This window comes from Gadus macrocephalus, chromosome 21 (assembly GCF_031168955.1).
Source record: "Gadus macrocephalus chromosome 21, ASM3116895v1".
NCBI lineage: Eukaryota > Metazoa > Chordata > Actinopteri > Gadiformes > Gadidae > Gadus > Gadus macrocephalus.
In genome coordinates, this window is record NC_082402.1 from 2,840,162 (window position 1) to 2,861,475 (window position 21,314).

At 48.4% G+C, this 21,314-nt stretch overlaps 2 protein-coding genes across 3 annotated transcripts; both read right to left on the reverse strand.

The window, feature by feature from the left end:
• Positions 1-55: 55 nt before the first annotated feature.
• On the reverse strand, positions 56-11,391 carry serac1 (serine active site containing 1). Of its 2 annotated transcripts, none has more exons than XM_060041393.1 (17): positions 11,228-11,391; positions 10,181-10,291; positions 9,744-9,780; positions 9,409-9,551; positions 8,435-8,524; positions 6,984-7,115; positions 6,379-6,500; positions 5,791-5,919; positions 5,248-5,361; positions 4,549-4,711; positions 3,936-4,086; positions 3,536-3,671; positions 3,163-3,263; positions 2,876-2,973; positions 2,038-2,220; positions 1,539-1,682; positions 56-1,292 (listed from the first exon to the last, which is right to left on the reverse strand). In XM_060041393.1, exons 2-17 carry the CDS (start codon positions 10,269-10,271, stop codon positions 1,156-1,158), a joined length of 1,971 nt encoding a protein of 656 aa, XP_059897376.1. In that variant the 5' UTR covers positions 10,272-10,291; positions 11,228-11,391; the 3' UTR covers positions 56-1,155. The 2 variants fall into 2 exon arrangements, with proteins under 2 accessions (XP_059897376.1, XP_059897377.1); XM_060041394.1 differs by having other exon boundaries at positions 10,181-10,360.
• Positions 11,392-12,110: 719 nt separating this feature from the next.
• myct1a (myc target 1a) lies at positions 12,111-15,247 on the reverse strand. Its single transcript, XM_060041395.1, has 2 exons — positions 14,882-15,247; positions 12,111-13,407 (listed from the first exon to the last, which is right to left on the reverse strand). Exons 1-2 carry the CDS (start codon positions 14,934-14,936, stop codon positions 12,833-12,835), a joined length of 630 nt encoding a protein of 209 aa, XP_059897378.1. The 5' UTR covers positions 14,937-15,247; the 3' UTR covers positions 12,111-12,832.
• Between the last annotated feature and the right edge of the window lie 6,067 nt (positions 15,248-21,314).

Genomic DNA, 21,314 nt, shown 5'->3' on the forward strand with positions numbered 1-21,314 from the left:
ATTGTATGCAGTTTCACTGGAACACATTATACCTTTTATTTATTTTTTGGAGACATGTCTACCTAATATGGTCAAAGGCCTCTACTTTCTCGCCCAAAAACACTAGCTAAAAGCACGACCAGCTACAAGGTACATATTTACAGTTGATCCAATTAGCTCAGGTGTGTTACTAGAAGCTAAATTATTGATATGTAGATTGGTAAATTACTGTGATACTCACATGGTCGATGGTGCCCTAATTGTTATCAGCATAGCTGGCATTATTTTGAGGTAATAAAGAAAATCAGGATTATTAATTTACTATATGCTCCACATGAACCTCCTAAGATGGTGCAATTTGATTGGTTCCCTATCTCGGGATATTGGGCAATATCCCGTGATTGTGATCTCAAACTCGGAATATTGTTGCGGTCTTCTCGTCACGCTAATAAAAACAAATAAACCGCTAATTAAAACAAATAAATCCGGCAAAAAGTGTTATCTTGTTTATTTTTGGAGTGTTCACTTGTAGTATATACTAAAACAATTATTCACCTCAGGCTCTGTGAATAGTGGGGAATATTCCTCATCACTATTCACAATAATTGTAAATATTTCAGAGGTACGACTGGGTAGGAACGATCGTTTGGCACAATAGAGCAGTAATACTCCAAAACATTATTTAAAAAATAAAAACTTGTGTGGAAGCATGTGTCCGTTAGGCTATGTTCCTTGTCGTGAACTGTTGAAGTGCATCCTTTGTCTACCACAAAAAATTGATTATGTGATATCTTCCTTCATGATAACCTATCCAATGTAAAGAAAAATACCAAAAAAAATAAACCTATATTATATCACTATCTTTAGCTATGTACAGCTATAATCATCTTTGAAAACATTGCAATAAAAACACTTAAGATTGAGTAGTTGCGCGTCAATATGATAGATGGGGGGGAAAGCAAAGTACAAAGGTGACAAAGTGTTACGTTAATTAATAAATACACAGAAGACACCGTTACGTCCTATCCAAACGGTCAACACAGACGTGGTTCCTTAACAATGTGCAGTAAAGTGAGGCAGTTAGGTTTCCATTGGACTGGTAGGGTGGTTGGGGTTCAAGTACGGTGGATTCAGGGAGAACGGGTGGATTCAGGGAGAACCGGTGGATTCAGGGAATCAGTGGCTGAGGCAATTGTGCAGCGCCTCCTGGATGAACAGGAGGCTGCGCTTGTAGAGGAACGAGTCCTTCCTCTCCGGCTTGCAGATGTTCAGGTGGTCCGTGTCCACCTGGATGAGGTCCCCGATGCCGAGGTCTGTAGGAGGAGGAGGAGAAGAAGAAGAGACAAGTTTTGAGATGGAGGAATTGGATCCGGGATCGGGTTTGCATCATCATGTCTAAAGAACTGACCAAGGCAGCAAAACGGAAAGCACTCTGTGTATGTGACATTGTGAACATAGAGACCTGGTGATCCTTTGTTTAAGCAGTACTAATAAATCAATACAGCAAACGAAGCATGTGCATATTTGCATTTACCAATCAAAATTTGATTGCCACTCACCAGCTGACTGCGGTGGCACCACCAGAAGCTTGATCATGGGGCCGATGGTGGTGGGCATCGTCTCGGCGAAGCTCAGCACCTTGTACTCCCGCTCCCTGGCCATGGTCAGGAAGTTCTCGTTGAGGTCACAGAGGGCCGGCGAGTCTACACGCGTAGGGGCAGACCAACGAAAAATTGATGGCGAAAACCAACGAAAAATTTATGGTGAAAAAATGGATGTTACGGAAAAACAACTTGTAAACATTTATATTTACATTTAGGGCATTTAACAGATTCTTTTTTCCAAAGCAACTTACACAAGTACATTGGTCAGAAGAAAGAGGAAAAATATAGTGCCAAGCAGTAACAATTAGTAGCTAAACCCATTCCCTGTACACAACAAAGATGGCTAGGAAGAGACGCTCAGTATCATTTTTAAGTGCAAAAAAAACATCCATCATATTTCATGGAGTATTCCCCTCCTAACCGGGGTTTGGTGAGACCCTGTGAGGCGGCCCACCTTTACAGAGCTCCCGCACCTCCACGGAGGGGAAGAGCAGGTAGCGCACGCTGACCGAGTACTCGGCCATGTAGGTGCCTCGGTGCGGCACGCTGTAGAACACGATGCCCTTGGTGTTCCTCAGCAGACCCTGCATCTCAGGGTCCTCCGCCGCATCCAGGAGCATCTTCTTCACCAGCAGGCCTGATGGAGGAGGAGGAGGAGGAGGAGTATATGAACGAGGAGGAGGAGGAGAAGAACAAGGAGGAGGACGACGAGGTGGAGAAGAACAAGACGGAGAAAGGGGACGAGGAGAAGAACAAGACGGAGAAAGGGGACGAGGAGAAGAACGAGGAGGAAGAAGAACATGGAGGAGGAGGAGGAGAAGAACGAGGAGAAGGAGAACAATGAAGTAGAAGGATGAAGAAAGGAGGATGAAGAAGAAGGAGGATGAAGAAGGATGAAGGAGAAGAAGAGTTGGGGTAGGAAGCCTTTTAGCACCAATTGAGGATTTCTACCCACTAGAACTTTCAACTTTACCCTGTTCTAGAGGAGTCCACTGCAAACGTTGAACCCCGTTATGCATTTTAGACATTCACAGTGAAATTATGTCACCCGTGTGAATGTGAAATCCAGTTATTTTTCCTCAATGAATAACGGTGGATTGATCTGAAAAGGCGACCCTTCACCTTTCCCTCTTCCCCTGCAGGGAGTGAGGACGTCCCAGTCGGTAGCCTCCCTGAATACAGCCTCCCTGATACAGCCTCCCTCCATACAGCCTTCATGAATAGAGCCTCCCTGAACCCAGCCCTCATTCCTACCTGCCCTGGTGGGCCCAGGCGTGGCCGCTGGCTCTTACCTCCCATGCTGTGGGCCACCCACACCACCGGCCTCTCCCCCACGCCGGCAGACTTCAGCTTCTTCAGCAGCTCTCGACTCCTGGAGGCCAGCGACTTCCTGCCGAGACAAACCCGCAGGGGTCCCGACTTAACGGTATGTGAAGCAGCGTGTGCGGAAAAATGACACGATCATCCATTGTCGTGGAGGAGCTTTCGGACTCCTGCATGAAGACGGATTGTGTTTGACCTATTGCGTTGTTTAACGTGAACCCCATCCGTACGTGAGCAGGAGGCGGGCGGCCCTCACCTCTGGTTCTCCGCGGGGCATTTGGCCCTCCAGTCGCTGAGGTGGGAGTCGTACTCCACCGACAGCACCCGGAGGTTTGGACAGTCTGCGGCCAGCCACGACTGGCGGGGTTTACATAACGCAAATTATGACGAGGAGATAAACAAAATAAGGCATTGATTATAGTTGCCATTGGAGTTTCGGCATTAAGAACTTACAGGCACAGACACAATTCTGTCCTATTCGCAATATTAAATTTAAAGCAACCATCAACATTCACCATCAATCATTTCTTACCATCATGGAAAATCGTCCAGAAAATAAATACAAAAATATAGTATTGTGGTTTCACCGTCTGACGGATCGCAAACACAATCAGAGGGGCGGGTCTTACCTGAGGCCAGCACTCGGTGTAGTCCTCCCTACTTCCTGCTTCCTCCTTGGAGCCGTCGCAGTCCTTCTGTCGCCACGTCTTGAACGCCGCCCCCAGGAGCCCGTGGACGAACAGCACGTCCGCTTTGATTGGCTGGCTGTACGACAGACACGGTTGACAAGCAGGAGGTCCGTCACAAAGCAAACTGAGCGTCACTTTAGGGGAGCCCTGCTGATTGATCGGCGGTCTTCCACTGCAGATACCCCATATTAGACTGATTCGAGTGGCCACCGGTTAGAAAGGCGCTGTATAAACGGTCCGTTTACCATGCACCATGTTAAGACTGGGGGGGCTGCATTTGAGCGTGTCAACAGTGCGACGGTGACGAGGGTGACAAGGGGCGGGGTCTAGACGTGCTTACTCGCTGCGCGCCTGCGGGTGGAGGATGTAGACGCCGTCCTGGTACTTCTCCGTCACCGTCTCCCGGTCCAGGTTGGCCAGGGCGCGGGCCGCGTGCGCCGCCTGCATCACGTGAGGCGACTGCATCATCTCGGCCAGCACCGGCACCCAGCCTGGGGGACAGACACCCGGGAACGCGGTCAGACACCCCCCTCCCCCAAGGGACGGGACAGGCAGATGTACACGTGCATGCTTTAAGGATGAGACCGGTTTGATAACTGTCGACGTCGCCCCTGTCGAGATGTGATCAGCAATTTGGTTCAATTCTTTGTTCGAGGCTGCGTTCCAATTAAAACAAAAACACCCCTTCCTGCACTTACCCTGGCGACTTATTGAAAGGTTGCTCTCACGATACAGCTAATGGAGCTACTAAACACTCGTTTGGAACATAATGATGTCAGAAGGTGCCCACACCGAGTTTAACAATATCACGGCTGATTTCCATCTCAACATGGACCCTGTCAGAATGAAACTGGGCTTTTAGCAAATTGGACTGATGCTTCAACATGAGTCGTTGCCCAAGCGGGCTACGCCCCCAATGGCGCCGGCGGCCATGTTGGGGAGGGCGTCCTCACCGGACTGGACGATGGCCTGGTGCACGCACTCGTTCAGCGCCAGGTTCCCCACGATCCTCACGACGTTCCTCTGGATCTTCAGGGAGTCCTTGCGGAGCTGGAAGACCCTCTGCAGGAGCTGAAGGCCGCCGTGGGCCACGATGTGGTCGCAGTGGCTCTGGACCTGCAGACCGGGGCGGGGGCAACATGTGGTCAGCGGAAGGCCGCTGAACGGGTGGCGGAGATCCGAGAGCATCCCTCGACGGAGGGCAGAGATACTCTTCCCGAGAGTGACGGTGGTTATAACGCTTGCCTCGAGGTGATTGTAGTTTGCCATTTTTCGTCTTACTCTTTGGTGGTTGCAGGTTGTCTCCTGCTCAAACAGTTGTGTAACTTCATAATCATTCTTGGTTTTTATCTCTTGACTTTTATATTTTCACTTCTTTTGCCCTGAATGATTAAGACGGTACTGGCCGAGTTCTATCCCACCTTTTTACTTTGTTTATTGGGGTTTTGCAGGTGCAGACAATTGTGTCAACGGAGCATTTATAAAGTTACATATTTGCTGTTTTGGAGACAATGTATAAAAAAAAGGTTTTCTTTATAAATTGCTCAAAACCAAAACCAGCTTACAAAGACTGACTAGAAACTATCCTCGCTCAGCCCCGCCTCCCTTCACGTCCTTTTGACCAATCATGACTGAACCTGTGATGATGTTACCTTCGAGTGCTGCACCAGGGCCTGCAGACAGAAGGACTCCACCTTCTCCGAGGGGACGGAGGTGAGGCTCTGGGCGTAGGGGAGCCCGTTACCGCCGAAGCACCACAGACCGCCCTGTGTGGTTAAATAAATAATACACTTCGTTATCTTAGGTTGAGTTTTCATTAAATGAACCCGCGTTACTGCAGCGGCTCTCAACCGTCAAATTGAAAAAAAAAAAAATGTGATCGCAACTTTTACTTTTGTGTGTCTGTTCTAACAAAACTGTTTTTACCCGTTCCAAACCAAGCTGTAATATCAATGTCCCGGTGAACGTGATCACCATACTCTTAACGCACTCTAGGTGATTGTTCGTGGCCATGAATCAGTCAGTCAGTTCGTATACACAGGACATCCTTGAGACCTCTAAAAAAATATATTTTGCTAAAAATGGATCGGAAAGTATCTATTGCTTATGTCAGCAACTGTCAGCAGTTTGACCTCAAATTGGGGGTCCATTTGTGGGGTCCTGACCCCAAGGGTGGGAGGAAGCAGGGGTCTTACCCGCTGGGCCGCCAGCGACTGGCTGCTCTCTCGCAGGGCGAGAGAGGTGAAGTACTGGACACACTGGTCCACCTCAGACTGGGGGAGGGAGGCCAGCAGCTGCCTCAGCTCGTCCTCCACGGAGACGCCCTGGGAGAGAGGCAGGCTGCGCTCGTTATGACGTTAGATCAGAGGCATTAACGAGTGCTTTACAAAGTAGACAGCGGTCGATCGGACTGAATAAGGAATGATGCATTCAGCAGAGCGTGGTTAACATAAGCAGTATAGGGCTTGTACATCAGAGAGCGTCATGGACGTTTTTTGTTGCCGAGAGGATGCAAGAGAGTTAAAGTACGATCAAATTTGAAATGAATATATTCCTAAATAAATGTAAATATAACTGAACCTAGGCTAGGGAAAACTTTGTTTTGCCTGGCGTGAGAAACACAACACTGGCTTCCTGTAATGACAAGTCGTTTCACGATTATTTACTAAGCGATGGCCAGAAAAACACTACTACGAACACATTGACCAACATCCCAATGCTTCCAAAATGGCGGCGGCCATAGCGGGGGGGACCTCTTTAAAACCCCAGGTAAACAAACGTACATCCTCCTTGTCTGGCAGCGTCGGCGGGGACAGGAAGAAGCGCCGGTCCACCTGGGGGGTCCGGGCCAATCCCACGGCCGCGCGCTGGTCCAGGACCTGGGCGGCCGTCTGGTATTGGTAGTCTGTGTGACGGGCAGGCGGTACGGACCAATCACAGTCTCACTCTAGACAAAACCCTAAACGCTAAATTACATTTTCCAATATCGTTGCTAATAACACTTTCAATATCATGTACAATATATTTTTTTATTTTAGTTTACTTATTTGACAGTCTACCCTACTTTTAATGTCATTGTATCAGGCACATGTGTTAGTATTTACCTTTACATTTATTACTCTATATTTTATTTATTCTTAGTTTATATTTTTTCGCGGGGTGATATAATAACACAAGGTGTATCCTAGACGTACGCTGGATTGATCAGTCTACCAGCCAACCCAGGAATTAAAGAAAATAGAGTGATAAAAGTAAAGTGTATAAGGAGTCAATTCTAACACTACAATAACAATTAAAGATACCGCCACACACGTTGGCATAAAATCACCCCTTTAAGTAATCTCTGACACAAGGATTCCCTTCAGGATCAACACTGTCCCGTGCTGACCGTGCCAGTGGTGGTTCTCCGCCAGCTCCTGGACCGCGTGGAGCCTCACGTCCTGGGAGTCGGACCGCGTCCTCTTCAGCAGGACCCACAGGGCCACCTCGTGGGGGTCCACGTCCAGGTGGCTGAAGTGCTCTGGGGGACCAGACCGACACACGCTCAGGGTCTGGGCTCGAACCACTACAACATTAGATCACGTTACACTCGTTTAGCAGATGCTATCGTCCAAAGTGACTCAGAGTAAGTCGTAATGTAAGTACTTGCAGTAAGTGTAATGATGATACACCCCAAAAAGTGTGAGAATCACGTACATAGAAATTCACAAAAAAAGCCAAGCAACTGTTTTTAAAAATACAATTCCGGTATTTTGAACATTGAGCCCCCTTTCTGTTTTTTTCCAGGATGAACGAGTGGTTCGAATCGCCCCTGCCTGCTACACAATGGCTGGCATTCACAAACCTGTCCTTAAAACAACCCTAAACGTTCATTTTCAGAAACGTGCAACTCACCGAGTGGTTAGTGGTGTTCGTTGAAGAAACTATATTTCGCTACGATACTTGACTTGGAACATCAACAAACACCCCTAACCACTCGGTGAGTTGCTAATTTCTGAATGGGAAGGACAGGTTTGTGAATGCCCAAAGCCAGCCATTGTGAAGAAGGCAGGGGCGATCTGAAATTAGCCCAATGCCCGAGACAGGACCAATAGTCAAAAATGTCGGTGTCAACGACTCTATTTCATCCTAGACAAACCAGAAAGGGGGCTCAATGTTCAAAATACCGGAATTGTCGATTAAGAGCTGAAATATAGAAACAGGAGTTAGTTGGATTACTTTTTTCATTCACCAAGATGCAGTCTGGGCATGTGAGCTCTTAGCCTGCATGATAATGAATGAATCTAAACTTTACTAATCCACGGTGGGACAAGCTAATCTAATTCTACTCCAATGACATCGACCACTATATTCCGAAAGGAGGGATATCTATACACCGATCTGAACACCACTGCAGCGCTCACACAGAGGACGGTTGCAAACCTTGTTTCTCCAAGCAGGCAGCTAGAAAAGGTTAAGCACAGGTCAAAGGTCGAATCATGAGCACCACAATCGTGTGGTGATTATTTCAGGGACCCGTTGCTAAATACGGCTGGCCCATGTAGAATGAACCTTTCTAACCCAGTGAGAATAACTCGATAGTGAATGAGACAAGTTTTTTTTGTGTCCACACGATCCCTTTGGAGGTCTTAGCCAGACGGCCAGGTGTTTCCTCTGACGACAACGTGTTCCACATCAAAAACGTCTGTCGCAATATTTCTGGTGATGAACCTTGTTGTTGTGGTGGTCAACTATGCCCTGTTCAAGGACACGTTAATACGTGATGTGAAACCCATGTCCGCATTTTCTTCCTGTTTCGAGTGGAAGTGTGTTGAGGTTGTGAGAGGGGCGTTTTCTTACCATCTAGTGGTTGCAGCAAGATCCTGGAAGAGATCTCCATGAACTTCCTGGCTACTTTATGAAGCTCTTTCCTCGTTTTCTGGGTGATCTCTGAAAAGTACACAAAGAGAAACGGGGAACGCAGAGCGAGTGACAAAGAGAGAGGCAGAGAGAGACAGACAGAGAGAGAGAGAGAACCTATTACATAAGTCTACGGAAGAAGGGCTTTCGCATGAAGTTGAAAGAAATCTGGTCCGGTTATGCCGTTTATTTTTATGAAAAGAAAAATGGAGGGATGGCACACTGGGCTGCTTTGAATAGTAGTACTGTATAACAACGCAGGAAGTTGGAAGTGAGAGCACTGGACCGACACGGGGTCGTAGGTCAACAGGAAATGAAAGACGGGAGGAAGTGAAACCGAGGACACTGAACACCTGGACATCCCCATCTGAATCATGTCCTAGACGCAGTGCCGCTGCTAGCTATTTTGGGGCCCTAAGCATAACTCCTTTATGGGCCCCCCCCCCCCCCCCCCCCCTACCAGCCCCCTGTGCTGGATTGTTGACGGGGGGGGGGGGGGTAACAAACAATTGTTGACGGGGGGGGGGGTTGTATACTTAAAACCAGAAGTATACAAGTAAGAATTAAAATATATATTTTTTTTTTTTGGGGGCCCCCTCAGGACTTGAGGCCCTACGCGCAGCGCGTAGTGCGCGTTATGGGCGGCACTGCCTAGACGGCTCATCCAGACAAAACACCTCATGCTTTCAAACGTTCCACATTAATACCCAAGGGCTTATGTAACACTAGAGACGAGATGCGGTGCGAATGAGCTGTGAACTAAACGTTTACAACAAACCAAACTATATTAAAAAGTCATGAGAATAACGATACTTTGAACGCGGCTTATGTGCACGAGGACGTAACACAGTAATGTTTCTAAACTATCCGAGAACAAAGTACATATTTCCCGTGCAACCCATGAAAGGGAATACCTTTCGCAGTGCTCTCCCGCTCGTTGGAGGGGTTGGTCTTCAGGTAAATGAAGGACTGGTATCTCTCCTGCTGGGCGGCCTGCGTGTCGAGGGTCAAGGCCTTGTCCAGCGCCAGCATCTCATACGTGATGAAGACACAGCCTCTGAGGGAGGAGAACGGGCATCAGGTAGAGGAGAGACGCGGTCGGTCAGTACAGAGACGATGGGAGAGTCTGTGACATTCGTTAACCGCAACCTGCTACCAAGAAGGAGAGGGATACAAGAGAGATATACGAGAGGGATACAAGAGGGAGAAGGGAAACAAGAGGGAGAAAGGGAGACAATAGAAGACTTACCCCAGTACCACTGCACTTGTCACTTTAGCAATCTTCTCTGAAAATGTGCACACAGAAAAAAAAAAAGTCAGTTAGAGAGTCAAGACAAGGTTCAGACAGTATAGTTTGACCCCGGTTACGATAATGAGGGGCACTACAGAACAGAACAGTACACCCTGTATGTCAATTATTAACACTTAACGGGGGCCTAAATCCAGCGATCTGATTGGTTCCTAACTGTTGTATAATGAGCGTATACATAACTGCTATGACGCCCGATCATTTTGTGAAAGTATCACTCAGCGCCTTGAAGTGGAAACCGTTACCCCCGTTGGACCCCCGTTGAAGGGGGTCGCCGGCCCTCCGCTGCGCGTCGGGGCCGGACAACGCCCCTTAACAGTGGTATAATGAGCACATACCACAGCCTGGCGTGATCTATTGCTTAATTAAACCCTTACTCATGTGCTTCCATGGCAGAACTCTCCTGGCCCCCGATCCTGTGGTGCTGAGCCTCCGACAGCGGATCATGCGCAGGGCAGCCACGGACATCGTCCACCTGCAGAGGGAGTCTGGAGCCACAGCAACATGTGGTGAACCGCACCTTATCACCGGGGAAATAAACAAGCACTAAAGACGACCTAGCCCCACCAAGGAGGCTTTGGTTAGTTCAGGGACCTTAGGAGAGGCGCACAATGTTAAACTCAAAAATAGATCGGCTTACATAAGTTTCTATAGCTGGCGGAAGTGTCTACAGTGCACACACAATTGTTGTTATGGTACCACTCTCTTCCTTTTTTTGGACCACACACGAATCGCACGTTGAACAGATTCAATTTATGGACTGAAAGAAGACACTTGAGGTAACCACAAAAAAACCTTTCAAAAGCTTTTTACTGTAACATGTAAATTCACATTTCATTATACTGATCGTGGGCGGGACCCGTACAAATCTACAGTTATACACAGGCTGAAGAGCACACCATTCAGGCACATCAGCTGTTATTATAAACCATGTCTTGCTCTTCAGAAACACTCAGAGACTGGCCTGCCGCCTGTCTCATCTTGTAACTGTAGAGTTGTATTCATGGTTTATTACCCCAGATATGTAAATGAAAACTACTTCAAGGGTCACCAGACTTTAAAATTACGCCAACTTGCTACGCAGCGTAATAGATCCCTGCATATAGCATGCATCGTTTGTCGATTAGAATGCTGTTGTTGGTACGTGAAATAAGAGCATGAAGAGAGTGGCTCGCGTTGACGTCATGACCTGTCAGAACTATAACCTGACACACACACGCACCCTACACACACACACACACACACACACACACACACACACACACACACACACACACACACACACACACACACACACACACACACACACACACACACACACACACACACACACACACACACACACACACACACACACACACACACAGGGCTAGGCTAATGCTAACCTAACTCAGCTTCATGTTTACTGCAAGGCGTTCACTTACGAGTTGCACAAATGCAGCAATGTCTTCTTTACGCTTCTATCAAAGCAAATGACAGGACCGGAACCCGGTACCCTGGTGGTCTGCGGCGTGGTCCGACAGTGACGGTGAGCCGCGTCCCCCGTGGAGCTAGAAGCGCCCTGAACCACCGGCGCGTTCAGGACAACTCGGAATTTCCGATGCTGTAATTTCGTGTCCTCCTCACGTCGATGGGTCATTGTTTAGTTGATCGTGGATTTATTTGTAATTATGGGGAGACATTGTTGTGTTTGAAACTTCCACAGCGTTTGTCCCTCTAGACAAAGTGAGTATTTTATTTTTTAGAAATATACGTTAATACGGTATATGTCGGATTTGACGTTACTGCATCTCTCGAGGTAACTCAAATGACGGTGTACTGCCGACAAAAAATCCCATGATGCATTTCGAAGTCCAATCGTTAAATATTACATATATGGAGAGGAAAACACTGGCTGGCTAATTCAATCGGTAAAATAACTATTAACTGTTTAATTCCCATTGACGAAAGCTGCCATGTCTGATGTTGTTACTGACGGCAAGTCGAGCAATTTGGAGGTCTGAAATCCTATCCAAATTAACGACCTGTAACGACAACCGTTGAATTCAGTTTTAACAAGTTGGAGCTCGTTTTCCCGAGGTTTGAGTTTGTCAGGAACGCATCCCCTAGTTTATAAACACACCATTATGCAACACACCTTTAAAACGAATCATAACTAATTTGCATAAAGGTGTCAAAATATCAAACAAACAAAGAATTGTTTTCAATTACATATGAGGTCAGGAATTTACATCCTTTCTATTTTCAAACAAGTAACAACAAAAGTAACATAACGACATCTAGTAAAAGTGACTGAAAGCTATTGCATTGTAGCTTTAAATTATGAGTTTATTAATTTCTAATCATCACACACACACACACACACACACACACACACACACACACACACACACACACACACACACACACACACACACACACACACACACACACACACACACACAGTAAAGTTGGCATACACAATCCCATCATATCTGCAAGATGTAAAAGTATTTTAATGGTAAAAGTTATGAAAGTAGTGTACAAAAGCATTGCACCATGACCGCCACCAGTTATACTGATCCATCATTAAGTTAAATATCATAAACACATGGTTCATCGTATCATGCAACATTATAAATGATGCTATAAGCACTGTGCTGTTTTGGTCTATACATGTGCAAACATTGTCACTTTCTGGTCATTACATTACATTACTTTCTAGTTTTCACACATCTATCTTACAAAATAGATACTTTATGTCAAATCAAAATCTGATCACTTATTCAGTCCTGGTCACTTGTTCATTCAGTAGATGTCCAGCCCTAAGATGTAGGGCTGGACATCTCAAAGTCTTTCACTCTGCATTCCTTTGCCGGTCATACCCTGCGTCCTCCTCCTCATCGATATTCCGTCATTAGTTACTAAATCCATCTGCAGCGCCCACACACACACACACACACACACACACACACACACACACACACACACACACACACACACACACACACACACACACACACACACACACACACACACCACACACAGTCTCAGGTGCGTGTCTCCTGATAAGCCTTGACGATGCTCTCATAGGCCGGAGGCGGAGTCTGTGTGGCCTGGAAGCCCCTGACCCCGCCGTGACCCCAGAAGGACTCTGGCCTGGCTGGGGCGGCGGCGGCGGCGGGGGCCGTCGTGGGGGTCCCCACCGCGGTGTGAGCCGACCCCGGCGCGGCCGTCAGGCTCTGGGTCCGGGGCGGCGTGCCGGGGCTGCCCTCCTCGGCCTCGCGGGCGATCTGGCTGCACTGGCGCAGTGGGTAGAAGGTGGAGGCCCTGAAGCTGGACTTGCGGCCCAGCGGGTCGGCCTGCTCCCCGGGCGGGGAGAGCTGCCGGTGGAAGCTGAAGGCGGCGCTCACCAGGCTGTTGTTGCTGCGCCGGTCGTAGCTGCTGTTGCGGCTGAAGCCCGGGCGGGCGCGCGGGGACACGAGCGCCGGGCGGTACAACGGGCGCTGGGTGATGACGGCGGAGCCCGCCCGCCGCCGGGACAGCCAGGTGAGGAGGACGTAGATCAGAGCCCCCAGGAGCAGGCCCACCGCGATGGACACACAGAAGGCGATGATCAGGGGGACTGAGGAGAGAGGAGACCTATGGTTAACCGGCCAGCACCTCATCATCCATTTAACCTCTTAAGCTCCAGCCTATAATTGTCTAATTAGTCTAATTAATATGCTTGGTGTTTGTGTGGTGTTTGGTGTGTGTACAAATTACTTATATGTGCTTGTAGCGGAGGTTCTCATGTTTAATTTGACTATTTCTACATAATAAGGGCAGTGTTGTATGCCTTTTGCTGCGTGAGATCACGGCCCTCCCAAATCTAGGGAACCTCGAGTTTAAGAGGTTAAAGTGTTTTGCCTGCATGCGTGTATGCATGTATGCATGTGTGTATGCATGCATGCATGTGTGTATGCATGTATGTATGTATGTATGTATGTATGTATGTATGTATGTATGTATGTATGCATGCATGCATGCATGCATGCATGTATGTATGTATATTCTCTAACTCTAAGTTCCTTCTCAAGATTTCTTCCTTGCTGATTAAGGGATTTTTTTTTCTTGCCCTCTTATGGGCTTGTGTCAGGGGGGTGGCATAAATATTTGGCCTGTAACGCCCTTTGAGACTGTAATGGTGATGAAGGACTACACAAATAAAATTGAATTGAAAGTAAAAACATGAAAGCGCTCATTATCTCGTCCTAGCACCCGTCCGTCACTATGAATTCATAAAAATGAATAAAACATTGGATGACGAGAATAGAAGGCTCATAATGTAGCACAATCATTGTATATTACACGGTACACAATGTTCTTATCATCATCTCGTCCCACATAATTAGAGGTTCAAAACAAATGTTGCCATGCTTGCAGGAAACAGTTTCCTTTCAACTAATCAGTTCCAAGATTGTCTTTTTGCGAGACGGTGCCACGAAAAAAGCACTGGTTGTCCTCTGTCCGTCTCGTTCACCGCAGTTCACCCGCTAATTATTATTCATTCTCACTCAGACATAAAACGATTGACCTCTGTCTATCAGAATTCCCCCAATGGCTCGGAGGCAATAGTTCCAGCGCATGTGAAGGGGAAAATAAAGAGAGTGCGAGCGCTGAAGAGAAGGAAAATAATACTGTGGCCAAGGCAGAAAGAACCCGAGGGAGCCGCTGCCAACGAAAACACATCAGTTCCTTGATATAAAAAATATTTTATTACGTCTTGAGTTGAACTTTTCTGTTTCCTCTCAATGTTTATAAGTGAAGGGAAGGAAGAAACACAGACGTTTGCAAGGACTCATCTGGGAATGACATCTGGGAAAATGGAAGAGACGGAACAGCTGGGAAATATACTCTGGATTAGAGTATCCTCAGACATATCTTTTAAAGCGTAGCGCTGCAAAATATTTGCATTAATCGGTTAGTTTTCGTTTGCATGCCATTCGTTTGCACACATCCTTTTCTAAGATTCAAATAACCTGAGGTTTCAAAGGAAAAGAACAGCGGCAATGAAATGGACCACATCAAACACACTGGAAACCGACCGCTGAACTCACCAACATCAAAAGACTGAAGTATTTCCAGGAAAAGATTTGTGTTGTTTTCTGCCATGATATTCCCTCTGAGTTGGCTCACTTTAGATTAACCCTCTCTCCCTTTCTCTCCCTCTCTCTCACTCACTGTCTCGCTTTCTCCCCACCGCTACCTATTCTAATTCCTATCTTGTTATGACTCTTTGGAAGTAATTCTCTACATCCTCTCTCTCCTCCCTTCCTCACTCTCTCTTGCCTTCCTCACTCTCTCTGTCGCTCTCTCTTCTCCCTTCCTCTCTCCCCTTCTCTCTCTCTCTCTCTCTCTCTCTCTCTCTCTCTGTCACCCTCTCTTCTCCCTTCCTCTCTCCCCTTCACTCTCTCTGTCACCCTCTCTTCCCCCTTCCTTGCTCTCTCCTGCCTCTCTCTCTGTCCGCCTCTCTCCCTCCTCCCTCCCTCCCTCCCGTCACCCTCCTCAGAGGGGCAGAGTCAGCCCTGAGGCCCACAGGATTCCCTCCAAGGCTGGCCCTGCTGCGGAGCTTTTGTTTATGGAAGCGGAAAACTTCACTGTCACATTTCCTGCCTTTCTGCTTGGAGTGAGCGGCGCGGGCCGCTTATCAGCGCAGGCCAGAGATCCTGGAGGACCGCAAGTGGGGAGGGATGGGGGGGGGGGGGGGGGGGGGGTGTTGCTGTAATCACTTCCTCTGCAATCACTTCCTTGAGGTTTTTGATTGATGTACAGCAGTATATCACCTCCCTCGACCCCTGGGAACTCCCCCCCTCCCTCCCTCCCTCTCCCTTTCCCTCTCTCCCTCTCCTTCTCCCTCTTTTCCTCTCCTTCTCCCTCTCTCCTTCTCCCTCCCCTCTCCCCCTTCGGGTCCTCTCTTCCTCTCCTTTCCCTCTCTCTCTCCCTCCCTCTTCCTCTCCCTCCCTCTCTCTCTCCTTTCCCTCTCTCTCTCCCTCCCTCTTCCTCTCCCTCCCCTCTCTCTCTCCCCACTCTCTTCCTTCCCTGTTTTTCCGCCATGCAGACGTCTCCTCACACACACCTCGTGGTGATCTGCCCGTCGACAGAGTATGACAAACATCTTAGTCTTCTACTACTGTTACACCCCATACATCTTAGTCTTCTGCTACTGTTACACCCCATACATCTTAGTCTTCTACTACTGTTACACCCCATACACCTTAGTCTTCTGCTACTGTTACACCCCATACATCTTAGTCTTCTGCTACTGTTACACCCCATACATCTTAGTCTTCTGCTACTGTTACACCCCATACATCTTAGTCTTCTGCTACTGTTACACCCCATACACCACCAGCTGCGGCTCCACCACAGGCCTGAAGACGACCAGAGACGACGACCAGCAACGGAAACGTGGACCGCTGAAACGGCGATACTACTCTTTGCAGTGCGTGGTTTCCAAAACAATGAGCGTGTGGTTATCTGGGCTTCTTGTCAGTGAGCTCAGACTTTAGGCTAGCTCCTGCCAGCTCAGTGGAGACTGGCGGCTGTCTGAGTCTTGGTGGGTGAGGTCAGACCAGCGGAAATGAACCCTGCCCCCTGATAAGCTGTTGAACCGCTAAAGAAGGGCTGATCTGGGACCAGGAACGCGCTCCAATCAATCGGTGGTTGTGTTGTATCATGTGGTTGTGCTTACATTAGGATTTAGGAGGCGATACACATTAGGAGACTGTTGGGTTATTTATATGGGGGAGTAACTGATGGACACCACTAAGGGTATTTTTGTTCTGTTCTGGTTTGTTTTTTTATGCTATGCTACCGCATGGTCTTTCCCTACAGACTGTACAGCGTTTAGCAGACACCTTTATCAAAATAGCCTTACTATAATTGCATTTGACTATAGGAGTTGAACTGAGTCTCTGAAAAGTTATAATAAAAATCAATAAAAAAAAATCTTTGCAATTATTGACATTGTTGAGCATCAGGATAAAAAAATATCCGCCTGCTTCATAAAAAAAAACGTGTTTGCTTATAAATCATGTTCCTGGTTGCTGTGCTTCTCATGTGTGACCAGTAGAGGGCGCCGTACTCAAACAAAACCAGAACCGCGTCAGGTTACATTAATCTACAACAACTGCGTGGCGCGGTCGCGTCAGGTAACATTCATCTACTCTACAACAACTGCGTGGCACAATTGGTTCTAGTGAACAACAAACAACCTACGAACTATACATTAAAGGTCATAAACTAAACGGTCAAAGACTAGCTATAGAAGTTATAAAACATTTTAAATGTGATTCGGTGAAGGAAACAAACCGAAGGACTGACTGATGACAAAATTAATGGCTGTCTCTCACGTGAAGAAGGCCTGCTGCCCTACTCTCAGGAATGACGGCAGACGGTGAGGATGATTTTCAATGATTGGGCGGGGGGGGGGGGGGGGGAAATCACTCTCAATCACTCTCAATCCATAATTTCGATTGATCATTGAGTTCCATTGATTAGTTATACAAGTCGTTCACTTTGGGATCATGCATTTAAACCCCCAAACTCAGGGTGCACTCACACTAGGCCATCTGAGAGGTGGCCGTGGCCGTTTTCACACTTAACCGTGCTCAAATCTGCCAGTGTGAGTGTCGCCAGGCCAGAGAGGTGGCCACTTGGGAGAGGTGTGCTGCTACGCTACGGGCCGCCACGGTACAGATGCTAATGAGCCGAAACGCGCACACGCACGGCTACCCAACCTGAGCTGGCTGACGTATAGTCCATGCGACGACCATGGACATAATAAAGGCGACGAGCCTTCTTTCCCATTAAACGGTAAACATGGCGTCAAGCGATGTTTACGCTTTTTTGCGTACTCGAAAAAACCAGCAGTGAGAGTGGGCTCTATCTGAGCTCCAAATAAGCAACAGACTCAGCAAAGTGCGTACTGTGTGAAAACGGCCAACGGCCACGGCCATCAGTCTCCCGAGTCCCAATTTAAAAGAGAACGACGCTCACACACACCCCTACCGGCTGAAGTTACTTCTCCATGTTTACCTGTGTGTGTGTGTGTGTGTGTGTGTGTGTGTGTGTGTGTGTGTGTGTGTGTGTGTGTGTGTGTGTGTGTGTGTGTGTGTGTGTGCGTGCATCGTCTGTTTGTGTGCGTGCATGTCTGTTTGTGCATGTGTGGATTGTGTGCGCGCCCTTTTAATCCGTCTGCTGCTGCAGTTTGTTTTCAATTTCAAGCTGAATCGGCTCGGTCTTGTGGGGCGAGAGAGAGAGATAGAGTGAGAGGAAAAGAGAGAGAGAGGGAGAGAGGTCACCTCTTATAGCCGCGCTGCGCAGAAACGTTGGCATCAGCAAAGCGTTGACGCAGCAGAGCGCCGTCCATCCATCCACCGCGTTTTATATTCCACCGGTAATGCAGCGGGAGAATGAAGCGGCAGAGGCCGGGTGGAACTTATCAGCGAAGACCAGACTATAAAATATACATTTGCGGATTTGTAATGCTGATTTCGATGCCTTGAATATGTCGACTGGTGGAACTCCAAAATGGATTGCTTGGAGTCTGACTTTAAGCAGACGGGCCATCAACAAGCAATCATGTATCAACATGTAACATTTTCCTTTTGGTTAATTACGACCTGCACATTACCTATAAGCAACTCTCCAAGTATACTTAAACAGCTATAATTGAAAGTGGAAATGTTTTTTGCATGATTAGGTCATTTAGTAATCAGAGTAATGTGTTTACACAAAACTGTGTGTGTGTGTGTGTGTGTGTGTGTGTGTGTGTGTGTGTGTGTGTGTGTGTGTGTGTGTGTGTGTGTGTGTGTGTGTGTGTGTGTGTGTGTGTGTGTGTGTGTGATTTTTCTCCATCTAGCAAACAAGATTGGAAGCTCCAATCTTGTTTGCTAGATGGAGAAAAATCGAGTCTGATAAATAATCATGTATCATCTTCTATCCTGTTTCATGTCCACGTCGTTTCCTCTCTCGCCCCTTGACTGGACGAGGCTCGGGCTCTGCTCCCCTTAGATGATGAAAGGACTCGCGTAATTGGATCACACACACAGAATGCACGGTGCGCTTCCACACGTACATTTAAAACAAACACGGTGATTGGCTTAGCAGAGGGCAGACGATACACTTTCATACACGTTACCATCACCCCTGCGGGGTCTGTGTTGGACAGGAGAGAGGTGGTTCTCCTGGCCGGGGGATTGTGTTGAGATAGTTCAGTGCTAGCGTCAGGATATTTCAGTTTGTCCTAATGTATTTCAATTGTAAACAATCCCGCAGCAGCATTTTGCACTGCACTTCTTATCCTTTTGCACTGGGGAAAAGGATTCAATTCTGCTGAATCACCATCCCATTTGACTTTAGTTAATTACTGATCTTGACGTGTGTGTGTGTGTGTGTGTGTGTGTGTGTGTGTGTGTCCCCTGCTCTCACACACAGAAAGACAGACAGACAGACAGACAGACGAAGACACAGTCGTGTATGTCTCTCACTGTCCTGCTTACACACACACACACACACACACACACACACACACACACACACACACACACACACACACACACACACACACACACACACACACACACACACACACACACACCTCAAACCATAACTTATCTTCTATTCCCCATAGGATCAGTGAGTACTGACCGAGGCGCCTCATTGGCTGATCCATCCGTAGCAGTGGAGAGAAAGTCCCTTTGATTGGACAGCAGGTGGCAGTACATGCAGAACAGTGTGCAGAAGTCAGAGGCTGCTGAGAGAGAGAGAGAGAGAGAGAGAGAGAGAGAGGACAGGTACCGCCGAGACACTCGGCTCACGAGCCCGGTGCGCACGTCTACAGCTTCGACCACAGAGACGAAGACCCTCACCCTCATCATCATCAACCCTCATCGCCCTCATCATCCTCATCAGGGGAGGGGCCGGGGGGACTTGGAGGATCGCAGGCTGCTGTCGCTGCGGCTCCAGAGGGAAAACTTGGGACCTGCTCAGAGTTAGCACACAGCACTGTGGACCCCGCCGGATCCGTCTCCACAAGGATACTTACAAAGTCAAACCCACGGGACCGCCGACCACAGCGGAGACACCTCTCCAGAGCCCGGTCTGGCTGTGTGTGTCGTAGCCGGAGAGGGAGAGAGGGGGAGAGAGGAGCATCTGCCGGTAGCCCGGATGCGACTGGATCCTGACCTCTGTGCGGCTGCATGGCGTCTCCCCGCCGCTACGGGCACCCTGCCAGGGCTATCGCCGACGTGATGCAGAGGCTCCAAGGTGAGGCGGAGAACGCTTACTCACTCCCCCCCCCACCCCACCCCCCCCCCCCCCCCCCCCACCCGCAGTCGCAGGCACCTGCCACCACACTCCCCGCACACTCACCCGCCCCTCAGACGCACACGCTCGCCGTCGCACACTCGTACGCGGCCCCGCAATCAGACGCACACACCCGCAGTCACACTCACCCGCACACACCCGTCGTCACACTTGCATACGCTCGCAATCAGACGCACACGCACTCGTGCACTCGTTGACCGCGCTGCCTCGGGATGCGGCGGTCTTGGAGGTGACACCCCCCCCCCCCCCCCCCCCCCCCCCTCCTCCTCCTCTTTCCTGACCGACACCATGGCAACGCTCTCCTCCCCGGGCATGACTCAGCAGAGCGTCCCTGTGAGCTCCGGAGGTACGTCGCTGCTGCTGCTGCTGCTGCTGCTGCTGCTGCTGCTGCTGCTGTCGTTAGTGCGAGGGGTTGGTGTTGTACGAGGGCTGTAGGATGGATACTGGTTATGGTGTGTACAGTGTCGGTTGTGTACAGTGTGTGTCTGTGTGAACCGTGCTTATAAGTTGCGGTGCTGTCATCGGCCAGTCACTGCAGTCTTCCTGCTGCAGGACATCTGTTGTAGCTTTGGTCGTGTTTGAGTGCGTGTGATTGTGTGTTTGTGTGTTTGTGTTTGTGTGTGTGTGCTGTCACGTGTGTATGTGTGCCTGTGATCCCACGTGCGCGTGTCAGTTTACATATGTCTGTGTGCATGTGCGTTGGTGTTGTGGGATTTGTGCACGACAGTCTGCAAGTGTGTGCGCTAGTGCGTGTGTGTGTAGACGGGATCGAGAGGGGAAGCTGGGCTAATCCGCAGAGGAGCTGACGAGATGAAGTCTATTCTCTCCTCTCAGCTCGGCGCTGACGGCAGACACGGTGTGCTGTCTCATTACGGACTTTAGCGTTCACCGTGACGCTCTCCGAGCGCTGAATCCATTACCGCCGTGTACCCAACGCATATATGGTTCTGTATCAATAGCACTGTAAGCATTAGTGATACATGCATGCATGTATGCTTACAGTGTATACCAATACGCTCCAAATGTTAAAATCAATTGCAGCTGTATACATAACACGTGTACAGTTCTGTATCAATAACACACCATAAGCATTAATGATATGTACGAGTGTATGTGTATACTTATGCTCATAGTATTTGACTCGTAGTGAGAGGATTCGCC